The sequence below is a fragment of the Anopheles coustani genome, chromosome 3, assembly GCF_943734705.1.
Source record: "Anopheles coustani chromosome 3, idAnoCousDA_361_x.2, whole genome shotgun sequence".
Taxonomy (NCBI): Eukaryota; Metazoa; Arthropoda; class Insecta; order Diptera; family Culicidae; genus Anopheles; species Anopheles coustani.
In genome coordinates, this window is record NC_071288.1 from 87,315,235 (window position 1) to 87,342,108 (window position 26,874).

Below are 26,874 nucleotides of genomic sequence, written 5' to 3' on the forward strand. Positions count from 1 at the left end.
ACCGAACCAAAAATGCACCCGAAATACGATATTCAAAAGACTCCGACCGATGGGTAGTTTTATTTCTTCTATTTCCAACAAACCATCGGACCATCGCTTGGTTGGATTCGATTCCGAAAGGCGCATTATCCTGCCCGGTGCACAGTTTGTCATCGATCCTGCATGTGAATAAATGAAATAGTGGCCGTCCACGGGAAAATTGAATAAATTTGATTATTTTCAATTGAACCTCGTAACACCCTCGCATTGCACCCTGTGGTGGGTTGGAGGCTGTATAAAAGAAAAACTACCATCCGGGTTCGTGGAAGTTTTACTTATTTTTTTATTACCTTCTGAATTTTGTTCCCTCACTTTATCAAATATTTGCTACAAAAAAACTAAAATATTTCTCCATTGAATTGAAATTTGGGTGCGTTTATTTTTTAAATTTCATCCAGTGTACGGAATGAATGGTTCGGGATTTACACAACCATGCACAATGAGGGAGTAGTTTCACAAAAAAGCATCTTCATCCCATTACCGTTGATGGAGTTTTAGTGATCTGTAGAAATAAGTACATCTACATTCACTCAACGATCGTATTTTATTTTATGTGAACAATCAATTTTTCTAATTTTTGAAACTTTTTGACATTTTGTAATCCTTAATATGGAACTCTTCAAATTCTACCCAAAGCCATCGAAAAAGCTGCAAGGATATGTTGATTAAAGAGATGGTAAGTAGCTGTTGTCGCAAAAACATCGACAAGACAAATGCGTGTGGAGAAAAACCAAAATTCCCAACCGTCCGGCAAGTCCTGGCAACCTGACAGGTGGACTAATATAAATGCAGAAAACAGTGAAGAAAGAAACAACAACGAAAAAAGCAACCTAAATGCAAAAACCAGCCGCAGCATCTCGGCTCGACAGAGGCCCGGGTGCGGAAGGTACATTGATATGGTAGAATCAATTATTCAAATTTATTTTATTTCGTTTTATGAGCGAAAATTTTATTTTATTATTTGAAATTCAAATGGATACAACAATTCGAATATCCATCGCCGGCCGAGTCAGTGAATGTGACAAACTGCCGGCCGCGTCCGTCCGCACACACGCACAAAAATGCACGCGGCCGGAAAAACGACGAGTGCGGCGGGACGGAGGCGCACCGGGAAGCACGCGACCGAAAGGAAAATTCGTTTGCAAGGGAAATTGAATCGTAGTTAGCAGAATGTACAGAAAAAAAAACCAACCAGAAAACCTCCGGTAAAAACACCCACAAAACGGAACGGCACCGATACCGCGGATATGGGTGGAAATAAAAATGAAAATTTTATTTCATTCGGATGATAACGGAACAGAGCGCAGAGATGTTGGAAGGTGGAAAAATAGCGACCCATCCGGATCCGGGGGTGGGCCGGAATGCAAAACGATGAAATCGAAGCGGAACATATGAAATATTCAATCAATCGTGTGTCCTATCGAATCAAACTTAAATATGCCACCGCTAGTGAGCTATTAAAATAGAATACATTAATTCTTTTACCGACAGCAGCTGAACGGTCGTGAGTGGAACTAGATGAAGCGTTTCTAATTGGATCGTATTTCGCTGGAAATGGGAGTAAATTTACAAAACTTTTGCTTTCAGGTGAACAAACCAAAGATCTCGCAAAAAATAACACGTATGAACCATTAACGCTCATTTGTTTCAATAACTTTTTAAACAATACTGCCAATTCCATCATGTACCGTAGTTGAACGACATTCCTTATTAAAAAAAACATCCTTTTTTAACGTTGCATTAGCTTTCATCCGGTGGAATGAATTATACCATAACCGTTCAATCATGCATGATGCTACATGCCGGGGATTATGGGACTCCGAACGAACGCATAAAACATGTGAAATTGGATTAACAGGATGAATTTCGAATTTGAATAATAATAAGAGCAAGCCTGAAAACGTAACACGAAATGTAAAACATAAAATAACCCATCTATTTCAACAGGAAGCTTTTTTTTCAGTGAAAAGACAAGTTGATGATGAGAGCTGTAAAGTTGATGGTGAGATTAAAGATGTTTATGCATGCTATCAAAACTATTAAAAACTAAATAAAAACAAGCTCAACAATATGTAATTTTTCTTTTTTCAAATTTATAACACAATTTATGAATGATAGCAAATTGACCTAACGAAATGAAAAAAGAAGCAAACGAAAACTTCGAAGTGGGGAAAAAACGTTTGGAGGAAATTTGAATTTTATTTTCTTAATTTCCCTAATGAATAACATTTGAATACCGTCTTCATGCACATGGCGACGTTAGGCACGCAGTTTGCAAGTGCGCTGGTTGTTATTGATGCTTCGGTCGTGATTTAGTTTGACTACAACCGCAACCTGGCCTGGGCTTCGAAGGATGGAAGGTTGTGCGCAAGGAAGTTTCTACCTTATTTGCATGAGCACCAAACTCCAAACGCATCGTCGGTTGCAGCTGCAAGTGGTCTAAGGTACGGCAGCTGTTGTCAAACGAAAGTTTATGATGGCTTTTTTTGTTGTGCTAAGCTTAAACAAGACAACTGCTTTGCTGATCGGATATAAACAACATCAGGTGCAGGAAATAATGAGCATGATTTGCTAAAAAATTTGAGGGTTAGATTTAGAAAAAAAAAATAGTTATAGAAACAAACACTTTACATAAAACGCTCATTTAAAACCATTTGTAAAAAGAATCACAGACAAATAAATATGAATATTTCATGTTCAACTATACAGCAAACATATAAGATAAAACTAAAAGTAAATTAAATCAACCATTGAAATTCTGTACCATCGTCAACTTTATTAATAAACGAGTAGAGAAAAAGAAACACATGACCAATCGGCCAGCGGAATAAACTAAATTTAAAAGGTTGCGTTTCGTTCCGAACGAACTGAAAAATTACACTGTGTTGTTAATAAATTAGTGAAGATAGAACGTAACCTTTCTGTTGCCGAATCGGTTAAATATATTAGGGCACAATTTTGTTTGTTTTTAACTAGTTTACCAAGGATTTTGTCGTCCCTTTCCTGAATACAGATCGTAACAGCTAAAGCAAAACTATTTGCACGTCGGAGCCTTCAATCTTAAACGCAAACCGACCATCTTTCCGAGCACGACTATTGCTATTCTAATTGTACACTTTACATGGTGTTGTGTCTACGGTGCTGTTGTTGGTTATTATTTCCCTGCCATATTAAGGTCCTTCATTCGCATTGCTTATTGTATAGTCCTTTTCCGTCGTTTTTATGTGTTTTTAACGAATGTTTACAACTGTTCGAGATTTATAATAAAAGATCTATTCCATTTGGTACACAACCGAACCAATTGTTTATATTTTATTTAACTATATTATGGGGACAAAAGAAAGAGAAAATCTTCTATCAGAGTCTGTTCGTCGGATGGATGACAAATCTGCACACTTTAGTGTAGCGAAAAACGAGGAAAAATAAAGATACCTCGTATAAAAATCTCCCATGGCTAAAAAAGGACATTTCCATACAAACTAAACAATTTGAATAAAAAAGATCCCAAAAAAAAGCTTGTCACAATGGGGCACAGTTTCGATAGTAACGTATAAAAATGTGTTGCGTCCGTTTTCAGATAAATATTGGTTGTCCGCGTCCGGAGGCGTGTGCAACAAATGGGAAAATTGAACAATAAATTTTTAAATTTTACAACATCCTGTAAGCAACAATACCAGTGGCAACAAAAGTTGGGTTTCCCGCCCCATGCGTTTCCGCACTGTCCAATTGTTTGCTCCGGCAGCATGTTTTTATTTTGCACAACACAGTTTTTTGACGACTTTTGCAAAAATAAAATCATCGAAATGTTATTGAGCATTAACATTACTACAAAGCCCACCTTCATGAATACGACGGCGTTCAGTTTTTTCTGGTATAAGTTTCCATCCCAACCCCTCTATTGTACCTTTGCGCACGAGCTTCTACATGTTTGTGTTGTGTTTCCCACCATTATTCACTATTCTGCCAGCGTCATTCCCATTGCTTTGACTATCTACATTATTAATTACAGGATACTGATCGAACGGGTGCCCATTTATTTTGCATGATCCCCGTCTACTCCTGCAGGGGGTTCTCGTCGTTGGTTGTGATTGCGGTTTGGTTAGCACCTCTCTTTTCATGCCCATCCGCCATCCAACCTCCAACTTCAACAGGCTGGCATTTCAAATGTCCAACATAGTGGAAGTCTTGACGAATGTTTTATTTTCATTCGGAACCAGCATCGCCTAACCCTAACATACACTGCTTTCGTCATGCTCTCTTATCAAAATAAAATGGTAAAACTTAAGGTGCTAAACTAAGTGTAACTAACGACTACGTCCTTCGGTCGACCTGGGGACACTTCTCTACTCTACTCTACTTCTTGAGTGCGATACCACTTTTCGGTAATGTCTTTTGCTTCATGGGTTACGGATCTCCCCCTGGTCCTGGCTCCCTCAGCCGACGAGAGTCACGTTAATGTTCGAACTTTTTTTTTACTGCTAAAAACTAAACGGTTCAAATGTAATAAAGTGTCACGAATGCATTCTCTATACACTACAGCGTTCCATATAATTCACAATATCACAGTCCGGTTAGTAACTTCATCTTGCTAAGGGGGTGTTTTCGCTGTTGTTGATCTACTTGTCATAAAAATATAGATTCCAAAGTAAGGTTCATTAAGAAAAGATCCTAATACATTGTGGGGTGTGCGGAAGAAAAGCAGTCTTTTTAAAGCATCAGCGCCTTTGAAACATATGTGCAAAACACATAAAAAATAGAGATCGGGGACAGGAGAGAGTATTAGTCAGTTTAAAAAAGGATGAAGATGTCATTTTTGTTAAAACGAATATAAACTAACGATACTAAAAACTTATACACTTTTGTTTGGTAAAATATCAACGCGCTGAGCTGTCGCTTATCTTAATGCGTATTCAAAAACATTTTTAGCAGCCAGTTAATGGAATTTTAGGGGTATGCTGGAATTTTCACGGTTCTGCATCAACCAAATCTAACGTATTTTCATGGAACGTATTACAATAAGTATAAACTATACACAGAAGCATCCAAGGATGCTTGACAATTGAAACCCCAAATGATGTGTGGGGTCCTCAAACGCCAGAGCAAATGATGCGGGCACAAAGTTGCCTTCGGTACAGATAAAACAGGCGCAACATTCCATCGATCCGAGCAGGCGGAACCGATGGCAAACAGTTAGCAGTTAGGTGTGTATTGGTAGGTAGAGTTAGTAGGTAATAAGTAGTTGTCGTTTGTGGCTGGTGTGCCGTACGCTCATGTTGACCGTTCCGGCGAAAATGGGGTGCTTGAATAAAAGGTGCTTGGAAGAAAAGTCGTATTTAAACCGGTGCGGTGCCTTTCGGACAGGCTTGTTTGGAGGTGAGAGTTGTTGGTAAACTTTGCATTCCTTCGCTTCCTTCGCGTTGAGCCGTTAGTAGATTGCTTTTCGTTTGCAAATTGCAGTTACATCAAGGGTTTGCAATTGCAATACTGTTGGAAAGAGTGAGCGTCTTTTTCTCATGTGAGTTTCATTATGGTACTCCGAAACTTTAAACGTAAAGTTCTTAGGAAGGTTTTTCAACCGTTCTAACACGACACTTTTGTAAAGCGATTTTAAGCCGCTACAGCTTAGTTCTATGCAGATACAAATTTACACACCCATGTGTGGACCACCCCCGCCTGGACATCGGGTGGATCGCCGCTCTCTCGAGCATCCGGCAACAGCGCTAATAATCGTACCTCTACCGGTGCCACTAGAGCTAGCCGTTATCGGAGGCACTTTTCGTGCCACACCCGGTAGCTTGGTGCCACCGGAGATGGAAACAATTGTCGCCACCTTGGCCCGGGGAACGACCGTCGGTACGGTCGGAGTCGGCTGTTCCGACGCAAACGACCCATTACCCTTGCGTGCTTCTAGCAGGCGTGCATTTAGCCGGCGAATGCTGGACGGTGAAAGGATACCGATGGTGCGACTTCCCGCCGTTCCACCAACCGAAGAACGCGTCCCGTTCGGTACGGGTGGCGAGGGAGAGTTCGTTCGAGAGTTGCTGCCACTGCTTCCACTCGGAGGTGAAAGCGTTGTGTACTTTTCCACCCTCACCCCGGTGGCCGTCCTACACTCGCCAGCGGCGGCCGTCATCTTCTCCACCGGACGGTAATTGCGAGTGCCTTTTCCGAGCCGCAATATGCTACCACCCGAGCTCCCGGTTCCCACGAGGGCCGCAGGAGTGTAGGTACTGATCGGTGGCTTACCAGTGGCCGGCGGTATACTCTCAACGCACGCAGCATTCATCACGTCACCCGGGGACGCTTTCCCACTGGCGCCTTTCGCGCCAGCGCGTCGTACGACGGATCCACTGGAAGTGAAAATGTTACCGCCATGAGCCACACGCGCACCGTCCATCACGGGCTCATTTGGTTTCGATTTGTACGAGAACACGGAATTTAGCACCGTGTTTGACTTTGGACGTGCCGAGCTTCCCGCCCCTGTCACCCCGGGCGATGCACCGAAACTGGGCTGCGGTTCCGGATCGGAGGTAGGAGAAATTTTCTGCTTTGTCGAAAACAACGCCGACCGTTCGGACGAACCCGTGCGGGTATGGCCACGGCTTGTGGTGCTGGTTTTAACGGTACTCGAGGGAAGATGCGTTCCGGGAAGGTCATGAACCGGCTTGGAAGAGTTTGCCAAAACCGTTGGCGTCGGTTCCATGGCACTGCGAAATAGTTTCCTAGTGTACTGGACGGCTTTCTGTGCACTGGAGGGTTGCTTTTTCTCCTCCACCTTTGCCGGAAGTGTTCCGTTACCGATCGAGCTGTTCCTTTCCGCCGGTATCGGAGTGAAGGGAGAAAAGTTTGGCTTCGTTTGGGTTGGAGTAATTTTCGCCTTTCCCAACGCTGGCACCGGAGATTCAGTGGAGATATTTTCCTTCTCGCATGTACCGCGTGTCGAGTGGACCGGTTCCAATGGAGCTGGTGGACTGGAAGTCAGAGCGGGTCCTCCTCTCGCGCTTGAAACCACGGCGTCACACTTCACCTCCACCTCCGGCGTCTCGCAGGTTTCACTCTCCATCCGGTTTCCATTCACCTCGATGTAGTTAAGGCTAGTGTCACAACTCGAATCAAAATCGGAACAGTTTTCAAGATCGCGCACGTTGTTGAGCGTAAGGTGTCCATTTTGCACGTGGATGACGAACCCTTTCTCGCCGTAATGTTTAACCTTGGCCGGAATAGGACCCCATCCTCCATCGTTCGGTCGCATGCCGTCCCCGATACCGATGAGTGATTTGTTCAACTCCAAACTATCCTTCACCGAAGCCAACAGTTCGTCCGTGGAAGGTCGCTCCCGACCACCAGCACTCGCGTCCACGATTTTAGCAGCATCGTTCGCGATCATCTCGCTGGTCATGATTAAACTGATCGGTTCCGAGGCACTTCCATTGTCAACCGCATCGTTCACGTCGGCAAACAACCGATCGGCACCGAGCCTTGCCGCCAAAACACTAGAATCGAGCGACTTTCGTTGATTCTCACGACTCAGCATCATCCGATGGCGCCGTTTCGCTCGAATACTGTCCCGAATACGGTCGCCATTAGCGGAAAAGTCTTTTCCCAGGTGCGGTGACTTTGGAATTTCGATACAGTCTGCCACAATGAAACCGTTGTTGCTATCGGGACAACAGGAGCCACCATTGTTTTCCACAGCGGGTGGTGCATGTGGTGCATGCGGTGATACGGTGGTACACGGTGGCCTCACACCGCCGATAGCCCCGTCCACCACGTCCAGACTAGAAGTCGTTTGTAGGTCGCTCAGTTTCGGTTGTGGTTCAACCGTATCTTCCGGCCCTTCGCAGATGCGCTTCCGGCTGAGCGAAGGTTTGAGGGAGTACCCGGCGGAGGAGGGTGGCGGTGTGGCCAGCCCATCGGGTGTGGTGCACAAACTCGAATCCGTGCTGCGTTGTCCCTTGAAGTGCTCGATGTCGTACACAATCTTGGCCGGAAGTGGCTTATTCAAGGCCGTCATCGTCACCATGGTCTCTAGCCAGTCTTGCAGTACATGGAATGGAGGTCTATGGAGGAACGGACAAAAATAGTATATTAGACTTTCGTTCAAACAAACTTTGCCTCCCATGCCAATTTTATCAGGATATTAATTTATTTCGCTCAAGAGAGATGTGTAAGCATAAACAATCTTTGTGAGGGATGGAAAACCGATCAGTACCTAATCAGGTGAACAATCAAGCGGAAATGTCAAAGTTTTGATAATTTTTTCCAACAAAAACATGTTATTTCAATACTCATAGCTGTTCAAATGCGAAAATTGTATTTACATTCGTACATAAATATCTTTTCAACAAGCTAAAATTCAAAGAAAAATTCGAATTCCTTTTGAATTTACTAAACCACATTGTAACACGTGTGCGTTAAAAATAAATTAAAATCCACTTTTTTTCATTTTTCCAATTTTAGCATAGCTCAACTAGAACTTTGAGCAAAATACACAATTGATACTATGGCTTTTTCTTATGATGCAATCCTTTCAAAACGTGATTAAAATATGGAAACTAACAGTTTACCAACACATCCACTCTCTGCTACACACCGAGGAACAAAGGGTGCATATTGAAATGCGTAAGTCATCTCTTGTGTTTACGTTTGTTCCGCAATCCATGCAAGAGTCTCTTATCTTTTCGTACGTGCCTTCTTGAAGTAAATTAGTCAATTTAATTTGTTTCAGTCGTGCTAGTTTATGGAGGGTTACGGATGAGGTCAGTTTAAAAACAAAAAAATGGAAAAAGCGCCACTGGAATTCACAATGACTTTGCATACAAAAATGGTGGCATTGCGATTGACTAACATTATTATGTTATGTTTATTTGTTTTGTTGTAAATATATTTTCAAGATGTTTCCATGAAAGGTGCGTCGATAAAATTGGCATGAGAAACACTGTGTTTCGAATAATCTTTCGACTTACCGCTTGTCGGGATTCAGATCACAGCACAGGAACGCAATTTTGAAGAACGGCTCCGGACACTGGCCACAAAACTTCTCCCGAAACACCGTCTGGTTCAGCCCGAAGTCGGGCAACCTCGGCAAGTAGTCCGGATCGGCCTGCACGCGCCCAATAATCTCGCACAGCATAATGCCGAACGAGAAAATATCCACCTTCTCGTCGTACTTGTTACCGCGCATCATCTCCGGGGCCATCCAGTACGGATTACCCACCACCGTGTACCGTTGCCTCCGCGGGCGCACGCCCCTCCTCCCGATCGTCCCATTTCCGTTTGCTGCGGGACACTTTTCGTAGGCCGTACTGAGCAGCGGCTGTTTGATGATACGCGCCAGGCCAAAGTCCGCCACAATCACCGTCCCATCCTCCCGCACCAAGCAGTTCAGCGAGTTCAGGTCCCTATGGATAATGTTCATCGAGTGCAGGTAGCTCATGCCGCACGAGATGTCCCGTGCGAACGATATTCGCTGCTCCCAGCTCAGCGGCTGGCCGGAATCGTGTATCAGCTCCTTGAGCGACCCGCCCGGTATAAACTCGGTCACCAGGTGCAGCTTTTTGTCCTTGTACAGGACGCCGATGAAGCGGAGCACGTTGTGGTGCGAAAGGGAGCGCAGTACGGCGACTTCCTTGAGGAAGTTTTTCTGTGCCTCCTCGTCCACCCGGTACAGTTCTTTCAGCACCATCACCTCCTGCGTTACACGGTGCGTCACCTTAAACACCTGACCGAAGAACCCTTTCCCAAGCAGCTCACCCTGCACCAGATCCGACGCGCGGAAGATACGGGCCGCCTTCGGTTCCACGCGGAACGACTTTGTACGCGAGAGGTCATAGAACTCGCCGCCGGCCGCAATGCTGCGATGTTCGTCGAGCAGCCGGGACATGCTGGAGCTGCGCTCTTTTTCCTTTAAACTATTGGTAGCTGTGTGGAAAAAAGAAAATGTCAATATCACAATACGATAAGGAAATTAAGAACTGCCTCAACCTACCAGTATTGCAATTGACATCTTTCAAGCGTTTTTGTAGCTTTCTCGATGATCCACTCATGTAACCCTCATCGTTTTTCCTAAAGATACGCTCCAGCTTACTCGGTGACAGACTCCGGCTGGACTGATTATCCCCATCCTCGTTGTTGTTGCAGGTATCGGGACATTGCGTCCCACAGTAGGAAGCGGACAGAACTCCATTGACCGGTCTTTGTTGCGGATCGAGCAGCTCAGGATCATGTTCAACCGTCAGCTGCAGCACTTTGCCCGTCGAGTTTTCGATGAGATTTTGCAAATTTTCCAACGGCACATCGCGCACCGGGGTGCCGTTTACTTCCAGTACCTTGTCGCCAACGCGCAATGACATCAAATCCGAATTGAGCGTTACCCTGTGAGCGCCAAGTGGATGGAGTAAAATCGTCGTAAAATGGATTAGACTTGTGGAAAACTAATCTCTCGCTTAATGGATCCCTTAAAGAAAAATTTTATCTCTCGTTTGATCTCCCCCGAAAGCGGGATTATTTACCTAAAGTGAAGCAAACCACAGCAAGACTCCAATGCAGAATTAATGCATGAAAAAATGTATTTGCCTAACTGTCCGTATGCGGCACAGAACACTCTGTGACAGCACGGCACACGTGTTACGACAATGGACGACAATCCGAAAAGGGCAAGCGTTAAAGCACACAGACAAAAAGGGTTAGTATGAGGCGTTGCAGGTTCCCACATGGTTGAAAGATGACTTCGGCTGTACTTACTCCGATATTCGTACGCTCTTGCAACCGGCGCCAGCGCCCTTGCCGGACGCACCGAACAGTTTGTCGTCCGTGGCCAGTCGGATACGATCGGTACGCGCATTGGTCCAGGGTATCTCCACCAAACGGATCGTATGCGGAAGTGGTTGTTGCTTTGCCTTCTCACCGCGCACAATCGAGGACGTTGTTGTTGTGCCGTTACGGGACACTTCTACAAGGGCGCTCTGGTGGCGTTTGTAGCATTGACCGCTGTAACAGTCGATAAGTAGAGAAAATGTATTAAATGGTCCCGAGTCCGCTACCTCTTGTACCTCCAACGTACCAGTAAAGCTTTGACCGTTCCAGCAGTGTGTAGGTTTCCCCTTCGGCGATGAAAACTTTACACGATTCACATCGAAAGCACTCCGAGTGGAACTTGTGATCGCCTGCGAACATAACAGGCCCGGAGATAACCTGAAGAAATCGGAAACAAACGTCCGAATGAGAAGCATTTTCTTTTAACTACACAACCTCCTGGCCTTCAGCTACCACATACCTGAGAACACTGCTGACAGCAGTCGCCAAACTTGGACCAGTGGTCCTCCTTGCAGAACAGTAAGCCATCCTTTTCGAAGTACCAGCTCGACAGTCGTGCATCGCACACCGAACACCTGCACACAACGAGGGAGAAAGTAAAGGAAGTTCATTTACACCACACCACGAGGCAAATTGGTAAATTGAATTAGCATACGGTAAATGAATTAAAATGTCGCCACGGATCGGTTCGAACGCCGTTGCAGGCTTTGATCCTGAATTTACCAGGCACGTGGTGGACGACCACGTACACGTTATCCATCCACCACAGAGGCAGGAGGCAGTGCAGTAATCCTGGTAACTACGGCAACCAAAACCGGTACGGTGTACTTTGCACAGCAAATTACCGTTCTTTTTGACCGGAAGCATACCGGCCCGGTGCTTACCTGAAGCATTCCGCGTGCCACAACTGACCAACGGCGGCCACATGCTGTTCCGGTTCTATCGCGTTGTAGCAGCTAGCGCACACAGTGCTGTCTTTTTTCCCTACAATGAAACGAGAGACGCAAAAGTGATTACTAATTATTCACCGCCTGATGTCCGGTGCCAGGAGTCTGTAAGGCCTTGACGGAGTTAAAAGACGTTACATCTCACGCTGATGGGTCAGATAAAGCCGTCAAAAGGAAGGGTTAGTTTATTTTTTATGGCCACACAACCATCCCCCCCTCTCCTTCTTCCTCCGTACAATGTCCAATGGAATACATGGTTTGTTGTTGTTGATGTTGTGGTTGAGCTATGGTTTGTTTCCGATTACGACACGAGGTAACGAAACCTTCGGTGACATCGATTACTTGATTACCTCCGCCGTGCCGCTGCCACATGCCTCTGTCACCCTCCGACATGCTTTACATCCAACTTATCACGTACGAGAAGTAGAGCAAATTAGTGCATTGCTTAATCGCTCCACTCTACCTCAGCTCTATTTTGATTTATTTGGCAACCGCTACATTTGCTTTCACTTGTGCGATTACATTTGCTAGTTTGTTACGCTTGTGTCGGTGTGCGGTTTTTAGCGCATTGCTTCAAATCTATTTTCTAATGTTATCGATCTAAGCGGCGCAAAAGCATCGCATCCAAGTCGCCTTCGCTATTTTTTGAACCACAACCACACACGCACACACAGCGCTGGCCATTCAACAAAACACAGACCGTAGGCCAGTGGCGTTTCTAATGAATGAAATGTCAAGGTCAGGTGCTGCCGGACGGTGAGGAGAAAAGCTTGGGCCAAAGGATATCCTGTTTTCGGTGGAACTTTCTGGCTCATCTATCTGGGCGGCAGTTTCCCAACCGTGTGTGCGATGATGTCAATGACGCACCCTCGTCGGAAGCGAACGTGCCGAGGGATTGGCTCGATTGATAACTGGACACTTTTATCGTACTATACCACTCCGCCGCATTCCATGGCGCGACACACACATTTAGTGGCGGGCCCGCAAGAAAAAGATCAAGCAACCGACCGGAGCCCAAGAAGGAAGCGAGATTTCCATTAGCGTCGATGACTCACGACGGGTCGCGGCTCCGGCTCCGCATCGTAAACATTGGGCAGTCGACCTTTTGCAGGCGCAGGCAACATCATAAAACAAAACTCACTCTCACTCTCTCGCTCTCGCGCTTGTAAACACCAGGGGGGCCCGCAACGCAGCGTTACGTTACGTCAAGCGGGTACGAATGAAAGGGAAATACTCTAAGGAATGCTTTGGATTTTTTCTTTTCTTTTTTCGTTGAGGGATTCCCTTTACTGCTCGGAGGACATGCAACGCAATCAATTAGGTAACAATTACCGGCCAATCAATAACAACAGCGTGATGCGCACTGCAGGATAAAAGTGAGGCAGTAAGAAACACTTAAAGACAGCAAAAAAAAACAAGCGTCAACACTGAAGGTGAAAAAAAGCATCACACAAGCACCCACGCTCCGCTACAGCAAGCATTCATATGTGACTTTGGAGTCCAATAGCACAGTCCACGGATTGCTGCGAACAAATATTTCACTGCACAACGCTGCCATTGACTGGCAATAAGCATTCACAGGAGGAAGTACACGCTTATCACAAACCTTTTTCCCCGTTCTCGCCCATTGTTGCATTTTACTACGACCGTTCGCTGTAATCCCCGCGAAGCTGCGGTCACCAGCGCCACCACCACGCACTAATTCGGCTGAATTCTTAACTAACACTGCGTAGAACAGACAATGGGGTACGCTACGTGCGTATTCAGAAGCGATAAACATATGCCGTTTTTTAAATCCGGCGTTCAACTGAACGAGAATGCTGAGCAAATGGTCACGAGCTTACGAGGATATCTTGTTTTTTGCGTTCTGGTAGTTTTTTTTTTTTGCTAGCCCTGGGCGAAAAACATTCTAGATGTCAATTGAAGTACAGAAGCTGTGGAGTATAAACCACCCAAGGACTAATTTTGACGGCGTCCATCATGCCGTTCGCCCAAGCAACAAAGTGAGTGCCTTCTTAGTCATAGCCCCGCTAGGCGATTTCGAGCAAAACGTCCTGAGTGAAACAAACATCGAGCAGTTTTGTGTAGTGAGTAGGACGAAGAAGAACGACTTCTCGAAAACGTCCTACTTTTTTTCATCCCCATACAAAAAAGTAGGACGTTTTTAGGCCGACATTTTGAGCTGCCTAGCGGGACTTACCGGTTCTTTGATAATCAATTAAATTTTTCTTTGATGTTCCAATATTATTTCAGGTTCCCATGATTCTTCTTCTTCTTCTTAGTCTGCGAGGATTTACCCCAGTACGGCTGTTGAATCCAGCTTCCTGGGCCTTCGCCAGCTAACCTGCTGATGTAGACCTCTGTGGGTTAAGGACCGGCAACTAAGGCCATATGCCCCGTTATCAAGATTCAAAGGACCGAAACGATGGTAACTGTCAGTTTTATCGTCGCTGCCCCATACAAAAGCTAAACAACAGTTTGAAAAAAAAAGGACAAACTAGTTGGCCGTCTCCCCGATCCAAAACGACATGACCTACCATCGTTTTTGTCCTTTGAATCGTGATTGCCTCAATTGTTTCTCCAATTTATTCCTAAATCTCTAATCTATATGTCTGTCTAATCTAAATCTCTAATCTATATCTTGTAATATTTATAGGATTTGCGGCAAAAGGGTAAATTAGGTCCCAGCCTTTGTCCTGGTCTTCCTAATGATTCATATTTGCACCTGAAGTTATGCAAAGCGCGACACATGCATTCTTTTCGAACGTTTGAAATCTAATGATTCGCTTAAAAGCACATAACGATTTAAACTAATCACGCAGTGGAGGTTGCTTGCAGGTTAATATACTTTTACATATTAAGTTAGCTTGTAAATTATACCACACATGAACCAATGGGTTTAGCTGAAGAGATTAATGGGAAACGGTGCGCCCGCAGTGAGCGGACTGCGCCAGGTCTACCTAAAAAGGGAGTTTGTTATGCTTTGGTAAAATAAGTTCATAACGTACACCTAGGGGGACTGCGTAGCCGAAATTAACGGTACACAAACGGTTTGAATACTCGTAGGTCGAAATTAACGAATTGATGTGCCACCTATTGCATAAATTCAGTTAAAACGTCCCACTAGCGATGTAGCCATGATCGAAAACATGGTGACCAGGGCTTCATTTACTCTTTTACCGGATTTGCGATATGCTGGACGAGGAACTCAGTGTAGTGAGAGCCCCTAGAACCGTGGTTCCTTGGGCAAGCAGCTGTGCTTCGTTCCAACCTTCTGCCTTGAATTTTCCGTTGCGTTGATAATCCTGCATTCTCATGTTTCCCCGGCTTATACAGTATCGAAAGCAATTCATCGAAAGATTCTAAGAAAGTAACTGATTTTTTTTGTGTATTAACAATTCAATAAGGAGTGTTTAATAATTCTCTTAAAAAATAAACATTTGTTGGCCCGTAACCTGAAGTTCTCTTTGCGTGTTTTGATTTCACTACAGCTGTGGAAAAGGGGAAGAAAAAACAAACAGAACCTGACAGCAGATAGTTCCCTTTTTCTCGTTTCACGTCTATCTTCGTAGAAACAAAAAGGTCCCACTACGGTTCTGCCGTGCAGGATGTGCTAGATAATTTAGTGTATAGTTTTAGGTCATTTTGTTGCATTGCTAGGTGTAAAATCTCGTTGGTGTAAAAGTTGGTGCCCGTGCGCTAACCGGGACAGTGGAGCATTCTTTGTAGAGCAGGGAAGCAACCACACAATACTCGCTGGACTGATTCTTTCTTGCGACGTCGGAAGGCACAACTTTGACCCAATAAACAATGAGTGTGGTGGGCAAGAAGCTTGGCTCGTCGATGTCGGCCCAAGGGGGCACATCGGGAGAAGCGGAAGCTGCTGGCGAATCACCCGCGACTCCAACGTCCAGTCGGCCCATCCCGAGCACCATCACACCCGATTACGTGTTGCAGTTGAACAAAATCGCCGACGATTACCTCTGCACACCGGATGCAAACATTTACGAGATCGATTTTACACGGTTTAAAATCCGCGACCTGGAGTCGGGTGCTGTCCTGTTTGAGATAGCGAAACCGTCGGTTAGCGACATTGCCCAAAGCGCCAGCGAAAACAAGGCAAGTGCGAACGAGGCAGCGACCGCGTCAGGTGCGCAGCAGGCGGCGTCGATTGGTAGCGAGAATCCGACGACGGCTGTGGCGACCTCCTCCGCCCCACCGACCGAAGATGCGGAGGAAACATTCGAACCAAATGCTGGCCGCTACGTTCGGTATCAATTTACGCCGCAATTTCTAAAACTAAAAACCGTCGGTGCAACGTGAGTATTTTAGTTTAACTTACGTTTCTAAAAAATAACTACCGACTAACATGTTTGTCTATTCCTTTCCTTTTCAAATGCCCGTGCTGCGGAAAATCAAACCCCCGTCGTACAACATCGTCTTCGCCCGTGCAGGGTAGAGTTCACGGTTGGCAGTAAAAGTGTGAAAAACTTTCGAATGATTGAACGGCACTTTTTCAAGGATCGGTTGCTGAAAACGTTCGACTTCGAGTTTGGATACTGCATTCCCTATTCTAAAAATACCTGCGAACACATCTACGAGTTTCCCACTATCCCGCCAGATTTGGGTAAGTACAGCATGTGTAAGCCATGTGGAACAATCCTACACAAGGTTCCTACCCGACCGGCGGGATTTGAAACGTTGCGTTGAAATGTGGCACTGAGCGTGCAGCGAACGAATGGTACCAGAACATTCGTTTGCAAACGTCATGCTATCAAGATTGGAACACATATTACCCTCCCGTAGTAGTCGCAGAATAATTTCGAAACTAAATATGCTTGGTAAGCTTTGTCATCAGTTCAAATCTTATATACCCTAAACAAAATATACCATTACAACCAATCGCTGTAAAATAATTTAAAATCTTTTTTCAAACGATTTTTGACTTCTCCCTTTAGTAAACGAAATGATTCAGCATCCGTTCGAGACGCGCTCGGATAGTTTTTACTTTGTCGACGGTTGCCTAGTGATGCACAACAAGGCCGACTACGCCTACAACGGTGGTCTGTGAGCACGGGAACGGCAACGAGGGCGAAACCGAAAAGTGATGTAAACCGCGATTTACGATTTTTGCCAGATGTTACTGCTGGCCATTTTATAATTGTTTATTTGTGTTTGTCGATTTGAAGAAAAAACCCCTTGAACTCCTTTGAGGTGTTTCTGGCACGAGTGTTTACGTCTGTGTAAGTGTGTAAATGTGTGTGCGTGTGTGTCTGCACATACAGTTAAGGATTTGTTTTTTGCATCCTAAACGTACGACGAAGTCGGAAGTGTCGGTGGCCTGTTCGTCAATTCCTATAATACAGCGAGTGCTGCCTGGCAAAGCAAACATCCACCGCAAACTGACGCTGGGCAGCCAGAAGGTAGCAACGTGTTCATTTAGAAGACATCGGCCGCAAACTGACCAAATGAAGGGCATGATTTATGGAGACGGGAAAACGGAAAATTTAAACACTCTTCTCCCCTACGAGATAAGCGTCACGAGCTAAACCGAAGACCAATAAGAAGACGAAAAAAATAACCAAAACAGGTACGTTATAGTAGTTATTAGAAAAGCAGTCGGAAACCATGTACGGAAAAGCTAAACCAAAAATCTATCTAAGAAAGCTAAGAAAGACATTTAAAAGAACAGTTGCCACAGTAACCGCGCATAACGGAACGAGAAACGTGACGATTTTCGTTCAATATACTTTATTACGTGCGCTTTAACTGTTTATCGTACTGATCATGGATCGCATGTTAGTGGAAAAGGACCGAAAATCACACGACCACACCTCCGCTGGCAATGCTCACGAGCTCTTATTATTACAGTAAAAATAACGAAAGCAGTCGATGGGGTTGGGGTATTTAATTAAACAAATGAATGGTGGGCGAGAAAAATGAGTTTTATCATACTATAACATAAAATGAAGAAAACCCGGAGACAGATCAAAACCAAACACCCAATGAAGAAAAGGTGAAGGCAGGGCCGCGGACCGAGAATCTAATCACCTTTCTTGCCTTAATTATCTGTTTGTTATTATCGTAGCGGCGGTGGCAACTGCTGGCGCTGAAGAGGGGCAGGATCTGAAGAAAAAGAGAAACGAAGAATCAATGAAATCGCATAATCGCGCATAAGAAACACACATAATTCACGCAGCAAGAATCTCTCTCGCACGGCAATTGTGCGGAGGTAAGTCGTGTACGGATTTAAAAATAGCTTCGATCGCAAAACAGCAGCGCGTTGTGAAACCGGGATCATACGGTCGGACGATGGACGAAAGTGTATTAATTGCGTAGTGAGGTTGGTACCGATAGATAGAATGGGATTCTTTTAATAAGCAAAAGGCCGATTTTTTCACATGCAAGCAGTATGCAGGGGTATGATAGGGTTGAGGAAATGAGTGGAAATAGCGTGTCCGGCGTATCTCGTGAATTACTCCTGTTTATGTAAACATTTTTCCTACATACCTTAGGTCTTTAAAAAAAAACAATTCCCTTGGCTCTGTGACGTAAGCGCACGGACCGCGAGTAATTGCTTTTGTTCTAAACCATTGAAATTTTTTTTAATTGCTGGGAATGTGATAAAATTAAAATTACTTCCCGATTTAACCACATGTTGCAACGAGTCCATTTTTATTAGCCGTTCTATATCGGTTGATTAAATGTATGGAATGAAACTCATTTAAAAGCGAAGGTCACGAGGCGAACGACAAACGACCCGAAGCATGCGACCATTTGCTTCGATTTCATGCTTGGTAAGGTTCGGTGGCAAAGTATTAGAAGTTTCGTATGAAAGGGGGGGACCCTGTCGGTCGTTACGGTCGATGTCCCTTCGGTTGACCGATGAGCATTGCACGGAGAAAGGGAATTTCGGTACCCGTTCCATACCACGTGGCACGCGATTTTTCCCCCGAATATGGTCACAGTACTGGCTCCCGTTATATTCGTCCGATTGTTGTTAGTGAAAGTTGGTTGTTTAGTTTCTGTTTTTCATTCTAAGCGATACTAAGGATTGGAAGATGGAATTGAAACAATCGACTCATCGCACCCCACACTCGGACCGCTTCTTTCTCGCTAATCATGGTTGACAAATAATACGACTCGCCGAACGTGTCCTTCCGTGTCCTTTTTTTTTTTTAAACGACACCAAAAATCACTCGCGTGACCAAACCTGAACCACGTGGGTGTGAAAGAAGTTTTAACACGTAATGTGTGTTCCGTGCTTGAAGTTGCGCAGTTGGTTGCCCAGACACACGAATACCAAAGGATCTCATAAAGAACCTGCGTGCGAAGCAATGTCGATAGTTTCCCACGATAGTTGGTAAGTGGCAAGTGACATTGAAGCCGATGCATAAATTTTAAATAGCAGCGAGGCTTTCCTTGCACGCGTTTTACAATGACATAAAGGGATACGTTTTTTGCACTTTTAGTTGCCGCAGAAGAAGGTGATGATTTTGTAACACATTTAGCACAATTTTATCCCCTCCGTGAGACGGTATGGATCGGTATCGGGAAACGCCGATACACGATGCACGTGAACTGTAAACCTAGATTGATGTTATTTATTTTGTGGAGAATGAATGTTTTCCAACAACCACCGGTTTAAGCTCGGGCCGCCAAACGAACATCCGGATTCGTGGGACACAGAATCCAACATAAATATATATATTTCTAGCGCCAGTGAATTGCCGAAACTTATCGAATTTTATTTTTTCCACGACAGGTTAACCTGAGAATTTAAAACGCAGGAGTATCTAAGAAAAAATATGGCATAATTAAAAGAAATAATAACGTAAGCAACCACAACTAGCAGTCGCGAAAGCGGTAGAGAAGTAAAAGGTAGATGAAACAAGCATAGATAAATGCACCGATAAGACAAACCACCCAGGCAGCAGTTGTTTTAGGTACGTACATAGCAAAACCCGTAAACTAGTCCACATGTCCTTAAAATAAGCGTGGAAACGCTTCCATATGTTGTACAGCACACGAGCACGTGTGTTTGCTGGCAACTTTAAACACAAACACACACACACATCCTAGGGTGGCAAGGAAAGAACTGAGTTGAAGTAAATCCTTAATAACGAGACGAACTTAATACACACCCTGCGCGATCATGGAAAATTCAGGAGTCCAGAAAGGAGAGAGGAGGATCGGTAGATTGTGATAGATCGGACAGATGTTAGAGCACTTTACAGTACCACCTTTTTAAAATACACCTTCTTGCCCGCTAGCAAGGTAATAGAAGTTGTTCGTACACCATTCGTTTCAGAGAACTCGGAGGAGCCAAACGTCGATGTACGTGGTTTAGTGGAGGTGTATTTTCGTATCAGTTGATTTGTGGAAAGCGTAATCGACTTTGAAATGTTTGAAAAATGTTTATGCATTTTGTTTTCTGTAAGAATACGGATCTCTTTGAAACGACAGCAGTTTATTTAATATGAGTTGTTTTTAGTTTGTTTGTTCAGGGTTTTCTAGTCACATTAGTTCACTGCCCTGTGTTGTTTTGCGTTTGCGATCTTCGTTTAGATCGACATAGCTTTAAGAACATTGTTATAATTTATAAATACAAGCTTTTCCAAATTATTTTATTATTTTATGCTTATGTTATGAACATGACAAACAGGTGTCTGACTATAATAGTAGTTCGCGATCTAGCTTGAGGGAGTTAAAATTAGAATAAAATGAAATAGAAATCCAACAAAAACCCGTACGTGTCCAGCCGATTTTAGAACACCGAAATGAGCGCCGCCCATTTAAAAGAGAAAAAGGTAAAACAAACGTGTACTGTAATACGATACCAGCAAACAGAGAACAATACGAGATGAAATGAAAAAGCAACAAAAAATAAACTGCATCGATCCTACCAAATAAGTCCTAGAAGAAGTTACTAGCAGCTAGCGGAAGAGCTTGTCTCTCGGAGGTAGGCATTTGAAAATTACGAGGGACGACCCGACCGAACGTGGGGGTGGCAAGTGGCCCCCTCGAGTCGATAAAAGCATACCAGGCATACAATAATTACTACTAAAAAAAAACAATTTTAATTTTTAGCAAAACAAAAGAAAATCAACCAGCAAAATATTTAATCAAATCGAAGCGAAGCGTATCCGCCAGCAAACATTAATTAGGAAAAATGGTAGAAGGGGTCGTTTTTTTTTCGGTGACATTTTCTTCTGGCAGTGAACTGCAAGGAAAACTAAACCCACTTATTCTCTTTCTCTCTTTCGGGCTAAAGCTAAAAGCAAGCGAAATAAGTAATCCTAAACAGAAGAAACACTGAAAATCAGTAAAAAACAGTCACCGATCGAGAAACGCACGATGTTCGAGCACTGAAATCTAGCGTATAGCTGTTTGGAATTGATGCTAGGAATCTAAATTTCGGTTCATAAAAAGGTACACATTTCGTAAAACAAGAAAATCGATTAATACAAATAAAAAAAACTGATGCGGCTAGATGGTAGAGTAGAAGAACGATGCAATTTGATGACGAATAGTCCGGAAGCCACCGGAGAGCGATAGAGTATGGCCGGTACACTAACAATATATCAAAATCGTTTTATTTTGTCCCTTTAGGCAAAAATAAAATCTTATCCCAACGCTCCTTCCATTCAACGCTCGGCTCGTGGTAATATGTTTTTCGGTGCAACACCAGTTTGCACAATTATACAACCTCAAACAAATCATTTCAAATTGTTTGTATTTTTAAAACACCCCAAAAAGCACACGCACATGGTGTGCTCTACGTCCCACGTGTTTTTTTATCTAGTCCATCATCGAGTTAGTTAGTAAGTTAGTGTTCCATCCCGTTTAGTTTAGTTTTCGTTTTCACCCGAAATGTTAGCAAATGCTGTTTGTCCGACCAATTTAACAAAAAACAAAAAAAAACAAAATGATGTGATCATTTTTTGCCCTTCTTTTTGCGCCCAGTTTTTAATTGTGGTTTAGTGGAAATAATCATAATAATAATAGATAACACATTGTTCGGTGTAAAACAAGCACCCGGTGAGTTTGTTTCCGTGTTCCAGTGTAAGATTGAAAGAAAAGAAAGGTAAGTTCGTTCAGAGTAAAAAACTTGTCTTGTCTTTATTGTAAATGTTTAATTTTATTAACTAAACAAAAACGAAATTAAGTCGCCGCCCGAGTGATTCGGGGTCGGTTCAAATGAGATGATTAAAAAGATCTTAAAACTATTCCAAAGTCTATGAATGACGATTTTATTTCCTTACAAGCAAAAGAACATTAGTTTAATGGCATTAACCAAGTGAATAAATACATAATTCTAGTGACTATAAGAGGTGCGAAAAAAAATAAAACAAATACAGATCTAATAGTTGAAATAGAGAAAAAGATGCATTGTAAATTATGCAACGAATCAAACGGTCCTCATATTCAAAGCAAATCGTTTGAAAAGCCCGTCCGGAGTCAATAGCGCCAGTGCGCGGAGGGAAATCGAAAATGGACATGTTTGTCAACGCCTTGGTTGGTGGTTCTAGGTTCGCTCGTCGTTTCCCCCGGTAGTTCCCTTCCTTCCATCCACGTCTGGAGCATCGTTGACTCGACCCTATTTACTCCCAGTGCGGATCTCACCCCAAGGGCGACGGTGGGTGTGTCCGCTTGGGGAAACATATTGCGTACCACTGTTGCCGTCGAGGGTTGCGATTCACTCGATTCCCCGAGCGAGCTGTTCAGTCGAAGGCAGTTGATGTGTTTGAACGGCCACATCGTATGACGGCGCCGTTTCGAGGGCGTTATGGGTTGCTGCTTTTGAACACGCTCCGGACTGGCCGTCTTGCGCCGCAGCAGCCACAGGATGTCGTCCTCCGGTTCTAGCCGTTGCAGGTGTTTCTTTCTCAGCGGCTTCCGATTGCTGGAAGCTTTCCGTAGCGTCTTGCGACACTGCACGTGCTGCTCGATCGCCTCCTTTACGGCCACGTACCAGGCATGACTCTCGTCCAGTACATCCGAGCTAAAGATCGTGCCGTCGCCACTGCACGTTATCTTAAAGTTGCCTCGAAACAGCTCGACGATTTTACACTTTTTCAGCGGAAAAATACAACTACAGGCAATGCTCGAGCTGTCCGTTAGCAGCACGTCGGCATCTTTCAGCGGGCGGCAGTACATGAACATGTCCGACATCAGGATGCAGTACTTCTTCGAGGTGGAGCCGTCGGTTTTGAGCTTGCGCAGGATACCCTCCTTCAGGATCTTGCGCCCCGGTTGGACCAACTTGAGCGACTTGTTGGTGAGCGCATTCTGCACCGTTATCAGTCGCTGTGTGTTCTCGTGATCCTCCACGACGGAGTTGATGTGCGACACGGACTGTTCGACGAGCCGAATCGATTCCTGCAGCGGTTTGTAGGCCGCATCCGATGGGCTCGTGTAGAGCAGCACCTGCTGCAGGAGCAGCTTGTACCGTGGAATCCGCTGTATCGGTTGTATCAACAGCGAGATCAGCTTCATCTGTACCTCCGGCCGGCACTCGGTGTTGCTTATGTACCGCTTCAGCGTCGGGTTCTTATCGATCAGCGATTGAAGCGTGCACAGCGAATTCCGGTAATCGAATGCGTACACGGAGTAGAGCTTGAAAAACGGCCCGAGATTCGTGAACGCCCGCACCACGTTGTCCAGATTGTCGTCAAGTTTCTTCAGCAGTTCCTGGCTGAGGTTGTGGATTGTGTCGAGCTGGCCGAATAGCTGATTGTGTACCTTCTCCGTGAGGAACCCGTTCACGCGCAACGGAGTTACAAAGTACTCCAGCAGCAGGTCCAGCTGCCGCAGGTACGATTCCTCCGACGTCCGTATTTCTCCTATCGCTTGCAGGCGTAACTGATGTCGTTTGTCGGCTTCATTATTTTCTTGTGACGCCACCAACGAGCTATGGCTTTGAGATCCGGGTAGAACAAACCGACGCCCACCTTTAACGAAAACCAACAAACATTAGCACCAACTAGCATGTATTTTCGGGTAAGATAAAAACAAATGTTCCTACTTTTGTTGATGCTCGTTGGTCGAATATTTTGCACCTTCAAGGCAGCGATCAGTTCCGACCGCATGTCCTCCGGCATCAGAGGTTTCAGCTGCAAGTTTTTGGAGTGATTTGGCATAGCGTGAGCCATTTTCGGAATTACTTTCACTGTGGTAAGTAAACCATTCAAGCAAGGTTGCGGTCAACAATATTGCTGGCGGTTTTTGTTTGGCGTGTCCGTTTGTCGTTAAGATCTGTTGTGAAAATCAAATTTGACGTTTAATGCTCGTGTGCCTAATGAGGCACAAGGTTGAAACTTTTCAAATAGGGAAATCTGAGGCAATACGAGCTGATTGTCCAGAAATGGTAAAAAATATAAGCTTGGAGATTATGTTCTTTAGTTTTATTTTAGATCGCTCATGTTTGCTCAGATCTTTCCACCTAAAGGTATGTGTTATTTTGTTTCGAATAACTTTAATGCCAAGAGTATGACAGCACGCTTTGTATTGAAGTGAAAATTTTATTTGAAGAAAATTTAACAAAACAAACTAGAAAAACACGAGTGGAAATTTTGTCACAAACTTGTCACATTTTTCCACGATTAACAATTTTCAATTTAAAATTTAAAGAAATATTTTTCCTCACATGCTCACAATACGCGGACATACCTCACTGGGCACAAAACGTCAAGCGATCACGATTGCTGTCAATGTCACTTCCGCTTGCAGCTTATACGTCAAACCGAAACGTTCAGTCCATCTTTCTTTTTCCGGCAAACTTTGCCCGCTGTCGAACACATTTCGTGGTAGCAGCGAAAGGATTTTCGATTTTCGTGCACAATGGTCGTAAGTGTCGAGCGTAAATACGTCTAAACGGCGACCACTTCCTTTGCGGTTTCGTTAAAACTTAGCACCGTCTCTGATATTAGTTGACAAGTAACGAAAATGTGAATTTTACTTGGCCACAAGTGAACTTGTTTGAAGGCGAATTCGCTTGGTGTTCGGAACGGTGTGAAGGAAGTGTGTCGCGTGTTGTGTGTGTTTATATCGCGTGGTGCGGAATATGGAACCCTGCCCCGCGGGATTAATTTTGACTGTCGGAGGTTTAATGCTGCTTTTCTTCGTTCTACTTTGCAGAATCTAAGGAAAAGGAAGAAGACCAGGAAGCTGCGTGGCCATGTCAGCCACGGTCACGGTCGCATTGGTACGTATCCAACGAGCGGACCATTATTTTGAGGCTACACGAACGGGGGTTGTTTTGTTAGGTTAACCCGTGTGAAAAGGGGCAACCATTTCTACTGGTCCTCTCTTCATGATGATACTTGCGAACGGGCGGACAGAATGCATCATGTGTACAATAATCGATGCTAACAATCCTGTTGATCGTTCCTATTCTGATTAAATAAGGCGTACAAAATCCTGCAACACCCGCGCTTCCACAGCCTCTTTTGTGTGATGGCGTAAAACAGCAACTGATGATGATTTTTCCTCCTTTTAGGCAAGCACCGCAAGCATCCTGGAGGTCGCGGTAACGCTGGTGGCATGCACCACCATCGTATCAACTACGACAAATACCATCCCGGTTACTTCGGCAAAGTCGGTATGCGGAACTTCCACTTGAACCGCAACCACAAGTTCTGCCCGACGCTCAACCTCACCAAGCTGTGGGCTCTGGTGCCGGAGAACATACGTGAAGAAGCCAAGAAGAACCCCGAGAAGGTCCCCGTGATTGATCTGGTGAAATTCGTAAGTATACCCCCTTCAATTGTCTGTTCCTCGAATCGTCGAAACATGATGATAACACGACGGGCGGACAGAACGCACGTGTACAATTTTTGATGCGAATAACCCTGTTGATTCGTCGAAATTATCTGATTCGATCAAATAAGGAATATGCTCTTCGGTTTCCTCTTACTATTTGCGCTCGGTTTGTTCACGTATGTTTGTTATCGTTTGTAGGGTTACTTCAAGGTGCTCGGTACCGGATACCTTCCCAAGAAGGCGCCCATCATCGTCAAGGCGAAAATGTTCTCCCGCAAGGCCGAAATGAAGATCAAGCTGGCTGGTGGTGCGTGCGTGCTGCGGGCTTAGAATTTGTTCAACAAAACGAGCGAAGGAAGAGCTGCACACACAAACTGTTACTACTCGGCCGATGATGGAGTAGGCGGGAAAAATAAACATCTACACCCGGGCACTGGAAACCAAATGCGACATCCCTTTTTACGGAACTGAAACACCTGCTGCTCCGTGTTTACTTTCTATTTGCTCCTGCCGGGTTGCGGATATCCTTGTTTTCGTACAACAGTTCGTGTGTATTGTAGGGGGAATGGTTGGAAGCTGTTTGCGGTGGCGTTTGCGTGTCCGGCGTCCGTGGACGGTGCCGGTGCGTGTAACGTTGTCACGAAGAGAGAAAAGATGAGAATACAAAAAGAAAGTAATACCTTAAACATCCTTTCGGACGTGTCTTGTGTGTTTTTGTTTTCTATCGCAGATGACCAACCAATTCGACCATTCAGACAGGGGTTTTCAGTGCCGTTCAGCAGTATGCAGGTTCGAAGCACATTCGAATTAAATAATCTATGCAGGACAGAGGTATCTGCCGCCCAACACAATCTGATTTGTTTGTAGCCCAAAAGTTCATTGAAGTGAAATACTTCTTATTTGTTATTAGAAAAGCTAACTTCTGTTTAAACAGTAATCTATTCAAAACAATTTTCATGGTTGTTTTAATAATGCGGTTCCTTTGATCCATCCTTCTTCTAGCGTTAACCGTTTCTCGGCCATCTAGACTTTGATCGTTACATGTTGAAATGAAAACGCTTTGATCTGCTTCAGTGAAGGATCTGTGAAGCGAAAGATATGTTATTTCACTTCTAACCTCGAAGCAAACCGAACCACTTAGCTGTTCACCAATTCACCAATAAATTCTCTATTTTGGAACCAATTGATACGGTAAGTAATTCACGGCTATTCATTAAATTTGATTTAAAAAGGAAGCCAACTGCTGGTCATTAACGGGATTACAGCATTACGTCATAAAACATTTCTTTCCCAAATACTTAACTGCATG

The 26,874-nt window shown here is 44.4% G+C and overlaps 4 protein-coding genes across 6 annotated transcripts; 2 read left to right on the forward strand and 2 right to left on the reverse strand.

Annotated features, from left to right (window-relative positions):
- Window positions 1–4,213: 4,213 nt before the first annotated feature.
- On the reverse strand, window positions 4,214–13,493 carry LOC131272417 (LIM domain kinase 1). Its single transcript, XM_058274142.1, has 8 exons — window positions 13,408–13,493; window positions 11,739–11,838; window positions 11,315–11,429; window positions 11,102–11,232; window positions 10,783–11,028; window positions 10,028–10,413; window positions 9,006–9,960; window positions 4,214–8,099 (listed from the first exon to the last, which is right to left on the reverse strand). The coding sequence occupies exons 1-8, from the start codon at window positions 13,427–13,429 to the stop codon at window positions 5,684–5,686; spliced, it is 4,371 nt and encodes a 1,456-aa protein (XP_058130125.1). The 5' UTR covers window positions 13,430–13,493; the 3' UTR covers window positions 4,214–5,683.
- A 1,891-nt stretch (window positions 13,494–15,384) lies between these two features.
- On the forward strand, window positions 15,385–21,822 carry LOC131258479 (protein unc-119 homolog). 3 transcript variants are annotated; one of them, XR_009178089.1, is made up of 4 exons: window positions 15,385–16,120; window positions 16,256–16,428; window positions 16,760–17,391; window positions 19,567–21,822. XR_009178089.1 is itself a non-coding variant. In XM_058259805.1 (3 exons), exons 1-3 carry the CDS (start codon window positions 15,612–15,614, stop codon window positions 16,870–16,872), a joined length of 795 nt encoding a protein of 264 aa, XP_058115788.1. In that variant the 5' UTR covers window positions 15,385–15,611; the 3' UTR covers window positions 16,873–18,439. The 3 variants fall into 3 exon arrangements, 1 of the variants encoding a protein (XP_058115788.1); XR_009178090.1 differs by lacking the exon at window positions 19,567–21,822 and adding an exon at window positions 17,890–18,439; XM_058259805.1 differs by lacking the exon at window positions 19,567–21,822 and having other exon boundaries at window positions 16,760–18,439.
- A 210-nt stretch (window positions 21,823–22,032) lies between these two features.
- LOC131260381 (putative protein tag-52) lies at window positions 22,033–24,032 on the reverse strand. The gene is made up of 2 exons (XM_058262084.1): window positions 23,830–24,032; window positions 22,033–23,755 (listed from the first exon to the last, which is right to left on the reverse strand). Exons 1-2 carry the CDS (start codon window positions 23,954–23,956, stop codon window positions 22,263–22,265), a joined length of 1,620 nt encoding a protein of 539 aa, XP_058118067.1. The 5' UTR covers window positions 23,957–24,032; the 3' UTR covers window positions 22,033–22,262.
- A 522-nt stretch (window positions 24,033–24,554) lies between these two features.
- On the forward strand, window positions 24,555–26,255 carry LOC131260382 (large ribosomal subunit protein uL15). The gene is made up of 4 exons (XM_058262085.1): window positions 24,555–24,650; window positions 24,942–25,008; window positions 25,303–25,550; window positions 25,764–26,255. Exons 1-4 carry the CDS (start codon window positions 24,645–24,647, stop codon window positions 25,893–25,895), a joined length of 453 nt encoding a protein of 150 aa, XP_058118068.1. The 5' UTR covers window positions 24,555–24,644; the 3' UTR covers window positions 25,896–26,255.
- Window positions 26,256–26,874: the final 619 nt, after the last annotated feature.

What these genes read in the sequence shown, in the direction of transcription:
- LOC131258479 (XM_058259805.1), top strand. Translation starts at nt 15,612, where the DNA reads ATGAGTGTGGTGGGCAAGAAGCTTGGCTCGTCGATGTCGGCCCAAGGG. An exon ending in CTAAAAACCGTCGGTGCAAC is followed by an intron (nt 16,121 to 16,255) that starts GTGAGTATTTTA and finishes TCGCCCGTGCAG; the next exon opens with GGTAGAGTTCACGGTTGGCA. An exon ending in CACTATCCCGCCAGATTTGG is followed by an intron (nt 16,429 to 16,759) that starts GTAAGTACAGCA and finishes TTCTCCCTTTAG; the next exon opens with TAAACGAAATGATTCAGCAT.
- LOC131272417 (XM_058274142.1), bottom strand. Translation starts at nt 13,429, where the DNA reads ATGGGCGAGAACGGGGAAAAAG. An exon ending in GAACGGTCAAAGCTTTACTG is followed by an intron (nt 11,029 to 11,101) that starts GTACGTTGGAGG and finishes CGACTGTTACAG; the next exon opens with CGGTCAATGCTACAAACGCC. An exon ending in AGATGTCAATTGCAATACTG is followed by an intron (nt 9,961 to 10,027) that starts GTAGGTTGAGGC and finishes TTTTCCACACAG; the next exon opens with CTACCAATAGTTTAAAGGAA.
- LOC131260381 (XM_058262084.1), bottom strand. Translation starts at nt 23,956, where the DNA reads ATGGCTCACGCTATGCCAAATCACTCCAAAAACTTGCAGCTGAAACCT. An exon ending in ACCAACGAGCATCAACAAAA is followed by an intron (nt 23,756 to 23,829) that starts GTAGGAACATTT and finishes TTTTCGTTAAAG; the next exon opens with GTGGGCGTCGGTTTGTTCTA.
- LOC131260382 (XM_058262085.1), top strand. An exon ending in CCACGGTCACGGTCGCATTG is followed by an intron (nt 25,009 to 25,302) that starts GTACGTATCCAA and finishes TCCTCCTTTTAG; the next exon opens with GCAAGCACCGCAAGCATCCT. An exon ending in TGATTGATCTGGTGAAATTC is followed by an intron (nt 25,551 to 25,763) that starts GTAAGTATACCC and finishes TATCGTTTGTAG; the next exon opens with GGTTACTTCAAGGTGCTCGG.